At 37.9% G+C, this 13,329-nt stretch overlaps 1 protein-coding gene across 1 annotated transcript; it reads right to left on the reverse strand.

Moving 5' to 3' along the window:
• Positions 1–1,118: 1,118 nt before the first annotated feature.
• On the reverse strand, positions 1,119–12,914 carry phc1 (polyhomeotic homolog 1). The gene is given in 16 exon segments (XM_051132140.1): positions 1,119–1,947; positions 2,041–2,278; positions 2,525–2,696; positions 3,594–3,681; positions 3,794–3,866; positions 4,041–4,210; positions 5,741–5,879; positions 5,950–6,890; positions 8,006–8,090; positions 9,682–9,855; positions 10,013–10,114; positions 10,116–10,157; positions 10,320–10,397; positions 11,822–11,929; positions 12,067–12,218; positions 12,720–12,914. Coding segments are annotated over 15 exon segments (2,682 nt in total). The 5' UTR covers positions 12,187–12,218; positions 12,720–12,914; the 3' UTR covers positions 1,119–1,795.
• Between the last annotated feature and the right edge of the window lie 415 nt (positions 12,915–13,329).

The following is a 13,329-nucleotide window of genomic DNA, read 5'->3' on the forward strand; positions in this document are numbered from 1 at the left end:
ATCCTGGAAATCCTGGTTCAGTTTGTCCAACCACAAACGCATGTAGTTCCTCAGACACTTCTTTGCACTCTTCTCCTTGATTTGTTATAACTTTCGGCAGTCTATAGTACTCCAAATGTTTAGTACCGATTAGTACAACCCAAATAATCAGCAGCAATAATCAGCAAAATATGCAAGTTTGTTTGGTTCAGTGGCATTGTTTACATTCCGTGCCGCCAATATGGCCGACTGATGACGTATTAAGTCGTACCAAATCCAGTAACTGAGTTTTAGTTGAATTTGTTTAAAAATTCACTAACAAAAGAAAGAAACATTCATTATTCACTGACAAAGCCATTAATGCATTTTAAAAACTAACACAGGTTGGCCAACCAGGAAATAAAGACTTGAGAGAAACTGGATGTCAGTGTCACAGCACCTTGTTTATTCATATTTAAGCATACAAAGAAGCTCAGCCAAATGTTTAGAGCGTCAGAACACAGCGTTCTTACGCGCTCTCTCTCTCACTCTCATGAACATTCACACTACCTCATCATATCGGCACTCAGGTGCTGCAAGACTCTTCCAGGTAAAGCTACTAATACTCGTCTATGAAGCTGGTAAACTGTACCCAAAAAATAATAATGCTACTTTTTAATACAAATGAAAAGTTCCTAACCATCTACTGTAGAAAAAAGAAACAATTTATTGTTCTAGGATCAGTTATCCAATCACTCCTTCAGTCTGTGATTTATAAAAAGAAACAAAACCTACTTCCATTCAGTAATACTGTGTAGTGAGAACATAACTACAGATTGTACATCTCTCACAGTCTCTGAACCATTAATAGCAGTGTGAACGCACACATAGAAAGCTGCAGTATGAGATCACTAATGGCTGAAAGGACCATTTAGATTTCGACAGTTCCATAGAAGACTGAGTTATATAGTGTACGAGAATCTAGTTGTATTAACTTTCTAAATGGCACGGCGAAGACAATCGACAATGTCTTAGTCAAGTGCTGATCAACCAAAAATAACAGGCTTGCCAAGCAAAAGTAGTGAAATGTCACTCAGTTGACTTGCTGGGGAAAAATTAGGGAAGCCCTGAAAGAAGATGCAGCTGTCAGAGGCAACATATTGTGTGTGTTTTTTTTTTTTTTTTAGAAAGGCAACTTATTCACATCTTTGACTCTGATAGTCAAAAGCACTACAGGTATAACATTGATTACTGTCTCTAATGTCATTATCAGTCATACTTTGATTACTATTGTTTAACATAACTGACAAACACAAAAGGACACAAACATACCGACTTAAAGACTACACATTTACAGTGACGGCTCTAAATCAGAGATGCAAGGCTCACATGCCTATTCAAACACAGCCCAGATATTATATAGTAGCACAATCAAAATCTAGAATTGAGACATGTTTACCACCTCCAAAATCAATTCCGTCATTTAAAGATTACACATAATCATCTTTGTGCTATTTTGTTCCTGTAGGATCACTCACATTATTCTTTCCAGAACGGTTTGAAAACAGGACAAAATTAAAGTGAGAACTAGTGAGAATCATTAATAACCCAGGCTTTCACATTTAAACAAAAATATGAAGGTAAATAATTCACTTTTAATAAGGCATCACTTGTTTTTCCCTTCAGATTTCATTCACTCCTGTTCTTCCCTGTTTTTTATTTATTAATCTCTAGGTCATCCATACAAACTACTGTCTTTTCATGCCCTTCAGTTTCTCAGGCTGGTGACGGAAGTATAAAGCTCTAATCCTGCTACTTCGCTCTCTCTGTCCCTCGTTCAATCCTTCAGGCTGTTGATAGAAGCACAGATTTTAAGGGCAGGACCGAGTTTGATGTTCATGGTGGACATAAGATGCTCTTCCTTAAGAAGCATGAGCGCTTGCCCATCAATCTCCTGTGAAAGGAACTGGGATGCCAGGTCCTCACAACCTGACAAGAGATGAAGGAGAACAAGATAGTAAATATAGTAAATGTACAGTACAGTTGAACACAAAGCATCCAGAAGTGCATCAGAACACTAACCTTGAAGAGAAGAAATGAACTGACAAACTTCCTCCACACTCCAGTGAGCCGGGTTGCCAGATAAGAAGTGGTTCTCATCCACTGGGAGGCTACTTGGTGCTGTGTCATCCAACTGAGGACCACAGTGGGTTGGTCTCGGGCATGAGAAGGATGAGCTGGGAGAGAGTGACAAGAAGTCTTCCTCTTCCTCACCCTCACAGCTGGAGATGTCCTCAGAACGACTAGATTCTGAACGACACTGCGAAGAAGAAAAAAAAAACCCATAAAGTATATTCAATAAAAAAAGAAACAATAAATATTTCAAATATTTCAAAACCATGAATGTAAAAAGAGTGATTTCAGTTCTACACCCCTTTTGCTTAACATGTCTATACTTACTTGGTCTAAATACAAAAAAAAAAGCGATATTGTACAACATTACAGTTTAAGTAACTATTTTGTGTTTTATCTTCTAATCAGGTTGCTGCAATGTCCGTTATCCCACCTTTACAGGAAGATGCCTGCCTGTTATTTTAGCACAGGCGATCTCAGAACTGCTTCTGCGAGGACCTCTGCGTCTAGCAATAACATCCTGTACAACAGGGCCCCCTGATGGCCGTTCTACACCCTCAAGACCCCTGCTGACACGGAAGTGGTTACTGCAGCTGACATTGTACCTGAAAGAAAGGGTTTGGAAGTAAATAAAACATCACACAGCACATATTCAATCAGGTCTATTCATAATTAATTAAGTTTTTTTTCTTTATATACAGTTGAGGTCAAAAGTTTAAGGTTCAAAGGCTCACTGATGTTCCAGAAAAAAAAAAAAAAAAAAAAAAAAAACATGCATTAAGAGCGGGGGTGAAAACTTTTTGAATTGGAAGATAAGGGTAAATTGGACTTATTTTGTCTTCTGGGAAACATGTAACTATCTTCCGTAGCCTCTGAAGGGCAGTACTAAATGAAAAAATATGACATTTAGGCAAAATAAGAAAAATGTACACATCTTCATTCTGTTCAAAAGTTTTCACCCCCCGCCTCTTAATGCACCGTTTTTTTTCTTCTGAAGCATCAGTGAGTGTTTTAACCTTTGTTATAGTTGCAAATGAGTCCCTCAGTTGTCCTCAGTGTGAAAAGATGGATCTCAAAAATCATACAGTCATCGTTGGAAAGCGTTCAAATACACAAAAATGCGGAAAAAACTAAAGAATTTATGGGACCTGAAGGATTTTTCTGTAGAACAGTGGACAGTTTAACTCTTCAGGACAAACAAGGGACTCATGAACAACTATTGCTAAACATAAAAACACAGCTGTGGATCATTCAGTTAATCAGTATTAAGAATCAAGGGGATGAAAACTTTTGAATGGGGTCATTTTTATATATTCAACTATTATTTTCTCTTGTGGACATGTAATCTTCTATGTGAAATATCTTATTCAGGTCAGTAATAAATAAACAATAACATGCATTTTGTATGATCCCTTTTATTTTGGTAAAATAATAAACATTTAGCAGATTTTGAAAGGGGGATGTAAACTTTTGACCTCAAATGTAAATTTTTTTGGTCTTACCTCTTTGCACAGGTTTTGGAACAGAAGCGCTTGGATCGTCTGAACTGGTTGGCCGGTGCAAATCTTAGACAGTATTCACACTTTAACTCTGTAAATGATATATAAACACAACGTGTATGAGATAGAGAGAATATAAATATGTCTGTGCAACTTCATTGTCAATGGTCTTCCACTAAACTTTGAAGCACAAAAAAACTCACTATCAGAGCGGACATTCTCTGGATGTAGGATAGGTGGAACAGCCACAGGAAGTTCTTTCAATGGCCCAGCCACCTGTCAATCAGCAGAAAGAGTTCATGCGTGTTCTTTTTCTCTCAGACTTCTGATCCACTAATTAATGAGTGTCATAACGGTGAAATATCTTTCTTTTGTGGTTTGAAAAAAAAAAAAAAAAACAATTATGCTTTTCCATGAAAAACTAGATTTATATTTAGCAGACAGACTCACAGGGAAAGGTTCAGCTCCCTCCTGGATAACAAAGCCCTCAATGAGGTGAGTGAGAACCTGAGGTTTGACCACAGCCTGTGGGACAGGTGCTCGATCACCCTGCCCTCCTCCACGAGGGAGAGGGAGAGAAAGAGAGAGAGTAGGAGGAGAGGAGAACGCCATCTCTGGGACTAAACAACAAATAGACAGGGAGAAACATTGTTTCACATTGTAACACAGATTGTTCAGAAAAGCACAACATTAATATAAATGAGAAGACAAATGAGAAGATAAAATAACGCTTCATAAACATAATATATTCATATTATAACCCTGGGTATTTAAAGGGGTCATATGATATGATTTCATGTTTTCCTTTGTCAGTGTTGTCAAGCTGTTTGTGCATATATAAGATTTGTAAAGTTGCAAAGATTAAAGTATTAAACCCAAAGAAATATTCTTTAACCAAGTGTGTTTACATGAATACTTGTCAAAACTGAAACTTCGACATCATTTTGTGTGCATTTCTCCATTCATGAGACGCGAAAGAATCCTTGTGTGCTGAGAGGCGCTGCTTTGGTGTCTGCGCTCATAAAACCAGACTAACTTCTGCATCGTCAGATTATCCCTACACCTGCTCTTCTCTTACTCCCAGATATTGACATTTTTGAATGTTTTATGAGATGTGCAGCAAATGTATGCTAGCTTATGTTCCGCCAGATAGATCAATAGGCTATGATACAGTTCAAATGTACGCATCTAACCTCCTAACCACAAAGCAAATTCATTCTGAATGAATGTCTTACTCTCCCTAACATTTTCGTCTCGTTTTTATTTGTTGATGAAAATGTCAATAGATTTTCGTCATAGTTTTTGTCATGTGAAACAAGTTTTCGGGTCGTTATCGTCTCGTTTTTGTCAGAGAAAAAATGTTGATGAAAATTATGACGAAAATTATTTGTTAATGAAGTTAACACTGTTTTATACATATTTTGGACTATGGGGACAGCATTATTTCAATGGTGCTACTTCTTGTTATTTTTACCACAACACATCTCGGAAAATAAAATACTGATACGATGACCACAGCTACTGAAAGAGCTTACAGGTGGTGATGGATATAAGCATAGGCCTAAACCAAATGTCGTACCATTCATTTTGAGTGGCTGCGGCATCATGTTTACATCCTGCCAGGATGGCATCTAGCATTTCTTGTCTTTGCCATTTGCAAGCTTTTTCAGTAGCTGTGGTCTACTAAAAGCCTTAAAGGCTTCAGGGCTAAAGTGGAGAGAACAAAGACGCAGGTCTTTAGGAAGTTTTATTCATCCACAGGCATCTTCCCATTCTTTTCTCTTCTTCTTATCACTAGAAAAGCAGTGAAGACTTACATTCCAAAAGCCACACAATGTGTAATTGTATCAGTATTTTATTTTTCAAGTTGTGTAGTGGTAAAAATAGCAACAGGTAGTGCCAGTAGCTCACCGAGTGCAATCATTTCATGTGATCGAAATAATGGCGTAAAAAAAAAATATATTTTTTTAACATTTTTTTCAGGATTCTTTGATGAGCAGAGAACATAATTTGTTTATAATTGAAAACTTTTGTAACATTATATAAATGTGTTTATTCTTACTTTTGATCAAATTAACCCATACTCAATAAAAGTAATACAAGCATTTTCCAATAAACACTGACTTGTACTATTCCTGCTTATGGCCCACCTGTATCTAATGAGGGAGCTGGTGAGAGAGGAGGAGCGGAGTCTTGCAGTGACGGACTTGCATTTACGGCTTCAACTGACATCTCATGGGGTAAATCTGATTCAGATTTTCTTTTCAATGGACCAATCCCAGGCTTCGTCTACAAGAGAAGAAAGAGTGTCACAGCATGGACAGAACATAGACAGAACATTCACTCATTATCCACTAACCTGAGCTGTTCCAGACTGAATAAAAACAGAATCTCCAGAGTTATTCTGTCCATCCATCGAGTGTGTGACCGAAGCAGGATTACCCTGACTCAGCGCTGAGCTCTGATTGGTTTGCATCTGAGACACTGGGAGGGCACTTTGGGCTGTTTTAAGGCACATGCCGGCTCCGCCTGTTTCCACAGCAGTCACCATAGTAACAACATTGCCACCGGAGTTATTGATGGGCACGACAGCCGTGGCGTCCTGCTGGGCGCAACAGGTCCGAGCCTGGGCCACTGCTAAAGCCTGGGAGTTTCCTAGTGTGCTCTGCCTCGCTCCAACCAGCTGAACCGGGACGTGAGGAGGGTGATGGCCTCCCGTGGCTTGGCCATTGTTGGGTGGTGCTGGGAGAATAGGAGGAGGGTGGCGAGGGGGCATCTGCACCGGCAGCCGATGCCCCTGAGCTGTTTTAGGCTGAATGGGCACATGTCCCGTTCCATGACCCAGTTTTTCTGTGCTCAAATTTGCCCCTGTCTGCTGGAGTGGCTGCACCACTAATGTCTGGGCAGTCATGTTGGATTTGGTTGCCACCGTGCCCATCGGATAGCCTTGAGAAGATGTAGGAACATTGGAGGTGGGCACTAGGATGTGGGTAACGGTGGCCGCAGCAGCTGGTACTCCTCGAGCTTGGCACAAGCCAGATTGAGAAAGGAGGATCTGGGAGAGAGGGAGCGAGGGGGAAGGCGAGGAGGACGGAGGATTGGAGGAACCTCCTGCTTGCTGTGGGGTGACAGCCGATTGGTTAGCGCCCTTCACGTTGAGGCCAGGCATGCTGGGATTAGCGGCATTAGAGCAGTTTTGCAGTTTGGTGTTGGCGAGCGCTTGAGTCTGTGGTTGGATCTGCTGGGCTGACTGACCAAACTGCTGCTGAGTCTGAGTTTGCTGGTTAAGTGGGAATGAGCCTTAAAGTTCAGGGAGAGAGAAACAAATTCTAGGTCATTTAACAGTCAATGCATTTGGAAGTGAATGCAGCAGACATATGCATTTAGGAATCTGAAATACGATACAAGGCAAAACAATAGGGAGTGCCTGTGTACGTGCATTATCATGCCTTGTTAAAGTGGTCATAAATGCATCAATATTTAAACTTGTCAGATAAAGACAGTTATTTAGATGGCTAACAGATGAAGTTGTTAAAATTTTTGATCGTCTTGGTAGTGTCATTGAGAATAGGCATGCACATAGGATATAGCTCTTATGCTATTGTTTTTTTTTCCCAGATTATGAAGGTTGTTTTAAGTTGGAGTTTCCTCTATATTTATAATAAGTACATAACGTCTGGCAATTATTGCATATTTTATTTGTAAAGAAAACATATCGTCTGATGATCTAAAAAAAAGTGTTATTACTATCATTCAAAGCTTTGGGGTGGGTAAGAGTTTTCCCTAATAACTAATTTTACAATAAGATGCCATTTGTTAACATTAGCTACTGTATTATCTAACATGAACAAACAATGAACAATACATTTATCATAGTACTTATTCATCTTTGTTAATGCTAGTTAATAAAGATAGAGTTGTTCTTTGTTCATGTTAGTTCACAGTGCATTTACTAATGTTAAGTAATGTATTGTTAAAAAGTATTGTTCATTCTTAGTTAATGTTACCCTATATAGTTAACTAATGAACCTTATTGTAAAGTGTTACAGAGTTTTCATTGTTTAAAAGTATCTTATGGTCACCAGGAATGCATTTATTTGATTAAAATTACAGTAAAACAGTAATACTGTACGTATTATTACAATTTAACAGATGAATTTGAATGTACACACACATATATATACACATATATACATATATATATATATATATATATATATATATATATATATATATATATATATATATATACATACATATATATATACATATATATATATACACATATATATATATATACATATATAGTTCATGTGTTGGAGCAGGGCAAGTGCAAATCTGAACTACAGGTCTGACTGGCCAAGCAGAAAAAAACCTGTTGTTAAGCCCTGTAATATCTTCATTTTAATCCTCACCACTTGTCTCCTTCCTGTCTGCAAACTCTGTCTTCACAGCAGCCACCCTTGGAGTGGAAACGCAACGCATTGCCAAATTCTGTACCTAAAAAGAGAGAGACAAAGGAAATTATGCAAGAGGCAAAACAATGAAAGTGTGAAAGGGAGAAGGTTATACCAGCATCACAATGAACACTGATCTTAACACTATGTTCCAACCAGGCGTGACAAATTTTCACCGACGAGTAATTTTTCATTCAAAACTGACAGAAACTCTGTGAAAGAGAATCACAACCATTAAAGGGATAGTTCACTCCCAAAATAAAAATTCTGTCATGAATTACTCACCGTCATGTTGTTCCAAACCTGTAAGACCTTCGTTCATCTTCAGAACACAAATTAAGATATTTTTGATGAAATCCGAGAGCTTTCTGACCCTGCATAGCCAGCAACAGTACTACCATGTTTAAGGCCCAGAAAGGTAATAAGGACATGAATAAAGGTTGTACGGGTTTAGAATGACAGGAGGATGAGTAATTAAAGGAGAAGTCTACTTCCAGAACAAAAGTTTACAGATAATGTACTCACCTCCTTGTCATTCAAGATGTTCATGTCCTTTTTTCTTCAGTCGTAAAGAAATTATGTTTTTTAAGAAAAACATTTCAGGATTTTTCTCCATATGATGGACTGATATGGTCCCCCGAGTTTGAACTTCCAAAATGCAGTTTAAATGCAGCTTCAAATGATCCCAAATGCGGTTGCTCTGCCTGAACGCTGTGTACTCTGACTCAAGACAGTTAGGGTATGTCAGAAAACTCCAATCGTATTTTCTCCCTCAACTTAAATCATTTCAAAATCATCCTGCATCGCAGCAGAAGTACCGATTCAGTCTTTGCAAAGTGAACATGCAAAGAAGATCAAACACCCTTAACAAAAAAGTTAAAACAGCAATGTAAGTTGAGGGAGAACATGAAATGGGAGTTTTTTTGACATACCCTAACTGTCATGAACCGGAAAAAAAAAAACAGTCCAGGCAGAGCAAGACAAGACGAGTGTTTGACATTAAAAAGTATAGAAATTGTATTATTTTTATGAAAATAACCGATCGTTTCGCTAGATAAGACCCTTCTTTCTCGGCTGGGATTGTTTACAACCACATTTTGAATCGTTTGAAACTGCATTTAAACTGCATTTTGAAAGTTCAAACTCAGGGCACCATATCAGTCCACTATATGGAGAAAAATGCTGAAATGTTTTCCTCAAAAAACATCATTTCTTTATGACTGATAAAAGAAAGACATGAACACTTTTATCAGTCATAAAGAAATGATGTTTTTTGAGGAAAACATTTCAGCATTTTTCTCAGTAGTACTGTTGCTTACTATGCAGAATGATCAGGGTGTGAGTACATTATCTGTAAATCTTTGTTCTGGAAGTGAAATGGCAGAATTTTAATTTTTGCATGAACTTTCCCTTTAAGAATATATTTAATGTTTAATATACAGTGATATTCCACAGGATTTTAGAACAGTAAGATTTCATTGTGGAAAAAAGAAAGATACAAAAACCAAGCACCAGTTCTAATTGCATGGTGAAGTTGCTTAGAAAATAGGATGTATCGCTTTCTAGCTTGCCCCAGATTATGGCACAGTCTAAGTGTCAAAAAAAAAGAAAACACGGAAGGCCAAATGTCACACCTGATCATTGTCTGACTGGTTACTTGAGGATGTGGGAGCCGTTTCCTGTTGTTGCTGCTGCTGCTGCTGCTGCTGGGGCTGCTGTTGGGCAACCGTTGACACAGCAGCTGTCGCGGGAGTACCATGCATGAAAATGAGCTGAGGGGTGAGAGGTGCCCTGAGAGAGCGGTTTACCTGTGGGTGGTGAGACCAGTAAAATTACACCCTTAGGAAAAGAGTAAGCTTGTATAAACATTACTAAAAACGTTTACCAGGTGAACAGTTTTATACTGTGTTATTACAAGCCATAAAAACATCTGCTAGGTCTTGGTCTAGATTTAAGTGCACTTACTCTCAGGTACATCTGACCCTGTCCACCCGAGTTTCCACCTAACAAAACTGACTGGTTAAGGGCTGGTGATGTTGCAGAGGTGGCAGGTCCCACTGGACGGGGGGTTTGTCATGGTCCCTCCACCAGCTGCGGTACTTAAGTTGACCTTAAAAAAAAAAACAGCACATAATAGATCAGCTCTACTTAATAAAACGTTCCAAAATGATCATCAAAAAGCATAAACACATTTTCACAAAGAATTAGAACTAAGCGTAGTTATAATTCCCAGTAGCCATGTCACACATGTAATAGATGTAAAAGCACTCACTGTGCATTGTGCTGAACTTGTAGCTTGAGAGACACTGTTACTGGGAGAACTGGACTGACGACTCGCTGCAAGAGTTGCCTACAAATATAAAAAAAGATTAAAAAAAAAAAATGACATAACATTTGTAAAATAACACTACAGACACTTTTAGTTGTAAAAATAAATAAATAAATAATGTATAAGAACATGCATGGAAAAATATTTTTAAATAATATTAATAATAACAAGTAAAATAATTATTATTAATAATAAAAAAAAAAAAATCCATTTGCAAATTGAAAACTATAATTTAACTCCATGAAAGCTCTGAAGTCATACACACTTTTGCTGAGAAACAGTTGCATATAATTACATGGTAACTGTTTCTATAATGTTCTGATTTGCTAAAAAAGTATTAAAGGAGAAGTCCACTTCCAGAACAAAAATTGACAGATAATTTACTCACCCTTTTATCATCCAAGACATTCATGTCTTTCTTTCTTCGGTCAGTAAGAAATTATGTTTCTTGAGGAAAACATTTCAGGAATTTTCTCCATATAGTGGACCTCAGTGGTGCCCGCTAGTTTACACTTCCAAAATGCAGTTTAAATGGCTCTAAACAATTCCAGCCGAGGAAGAAGGGTCTTACCTAGTGAAACGATGTGTCATTTTTGAAACAAATTGACAATTTATATACTTTTTAACCTCAAATGTTTGTCTTGTCTCATCTCTGCGATGCGCATGCGTAGCCTGTGTAATCCGGGTCAATACAATTAGGGTATGTCGAAAAACTCCCGTCTCGTTTTCTTCTTCAACGTCAAAATTGTCCTACATCGGGTGTCCATACAAAGGGCGTTTGATTTCTTCGCATATTTACTTTGTAAACACTGGGTCTGTACTTCTGCAGCGATGTAGGACGATTCTGAAGTTGGGGAAGAAAACGAGATGGGAGTTTTGCAACATACCCTAACTGTCTTGACCGTACTGAACCGGAAAAAAAACAGAGTTCACGCAGACTTAGACAGGATGAGCGTTTGAGTCTAAAAAGTATATAAATTGTCAATTTGTTTTAAAAAATGACAGATCGTTTTGCTAGATAAGACTCTTCTTCCTAGGCTGGGATCATTTAGAGCCATTTGAAGCTGCATTTTGGAAGTTCAAACTTAGGGGCATCAATGAAGTCCACTATGCAGAGATAAATCCTGAATTTTTTTTTCCTCAAGAAACATAATTTCTTATCGACTAAAGAAAGACACAAAAATCTTGGATGACAAGGGGGTGAGTAAATTATCTGAACTTCTTTAACTAAAAAAAAAAAAAAAAAAAAAAAAATACTGACCCCAAACTTGATAAGTAGTGACTTAAATTTACTCATCCAGGTAAAAATGATGAATCCTCAAGTTAAAGCTGATAAGATTTTTTAAAGACATGCATAATTTGGTTGTTTTTTATCTACCATGGATAATATCGCTAATCATTTTTTTGTGGATTTTGCTTGATATGATTTACTGACTGAGTCTGACCTGTTGCACAGCAGCCAGGTTGAGTTGAGCGCTGTTGATGTGCTGCTGCAGCATCAGCTGCTGAAAGTACTGAGCTGCATTGGGCTGCCTCTGTAATGCCTGCAGTGCCTGGAAACACATTTAAGAGTACAGACAACTATATTTTCCACAATTCAAGACACACCGAGGTCCTGATATTAAAAAGTGATTTAAATGCCTCTTCAATTGGGCTGTTAGTGGAGTTTCGCAGTGGATTTGTGACCCACCTGCACGGCTTGCCTTTCATACAGAGACATTTGAGCTATCTGAGGGGGGCGGGAGTTTCCCCCTGATGCTGCGCTGCTATTGGCTGAGCTGGAGTTGGTCTGGTCTTCTCCTGCCTCCATGCTCACTGGATGGACGACCAGTCAATCAAACTCTGTAATAGAATACCAGAGAAAAATATGCATAAACAAACGATGTTTTACTTGTCTGTCTCATAAAATATATGCTAAAACAGCTAATTATAATAAAAACAATGAAGTCCAGACACACTTGTTAACTTGTTAGAGCACTCAAGTCGGTTAAAATCTTTAGATTGAATATGTAAAAAAAAAAATACCCCAACGATGTTAAGTAGTTTCAATGTATAGAACATTAGTAATGAATAAATAAAGGTTAAGGTTATCTGTCATCTGCGGGTGATGAATGATCGAGGTTCTGCTGCATTTGTGCTGTGCAATATTCACGTATCAGCAAGTTGCGAGGCATACTAGACAAAATAACACCATGCACAATTAATTACTTTCATATGTGAACGAGCAGAATCAATGCATTTGGTGAAAACAGACACCATGTCCACCCCCAGTATCTCATCCGCTGCTGCAAAGAATGTTGGCGAACTGGCGACTCCCAAAGTGCCAAACAGACAGAATTTTACCTCTCTGCGATCAACACTGTTCTTGCTTCCCTCTATCGTAATGGAAACAACGACCAGGAAACGTTGAGTCCACTGCGCTTGTGGTATCGATATAATATAGTTCCAGTGTTTATTTTTTGCTTTTGCAAGTATTGTTGGAATTCTTCAAACAACGGTGATTGTGATGAGGCTCAAAAAGCGATGAAACCCCGCCCCGCCCCCCGCACTGTTTACTATTCTTTTTCCGGCGCCAAAAATGACGTACCAAATTATTACACAATAAAAGTCCAACTGTCTCCCTGTTTCTCTACCTGTCTGTCCGTCCGTCTGTACAGTGAATAAATAAATACATATCTGCAATACATACGCTAATACAGATTAGAAATTACAAAAAGTATTTATAAAAAAATCATGAATACCAAACTTTTAATTATGTTTTAATAATGTTTGAAATCAAACATTTTCATTCTATTTTTGATAAACTAGTAAAAATAGTATGTATGTGCCAAAAAATAAATAAAATAACATAAATACATAACAAAAGTAAAAATAAATTAAAATAAAAGGGTGAGCCATTACGTAAAAAGCCTGTAAAACACTTTCACTTTCTTTCAGTCACTAAGCATACATA

Source organism: Labeo rohita, chromosome 16 (genome assembly GCF_022985175.1).
Source record: "Labeo rohita strain BAU-BD-2019 chromosome 16, IGBB_LRoh.1.0, whole genome shotgun sequence".
Taxonomy (NCBI): Eukaryota; Metazoa; Chordata; class Actinopteri; order Cypriniformes; family Cyprinidae; genus Labeo; species Labeo rohita.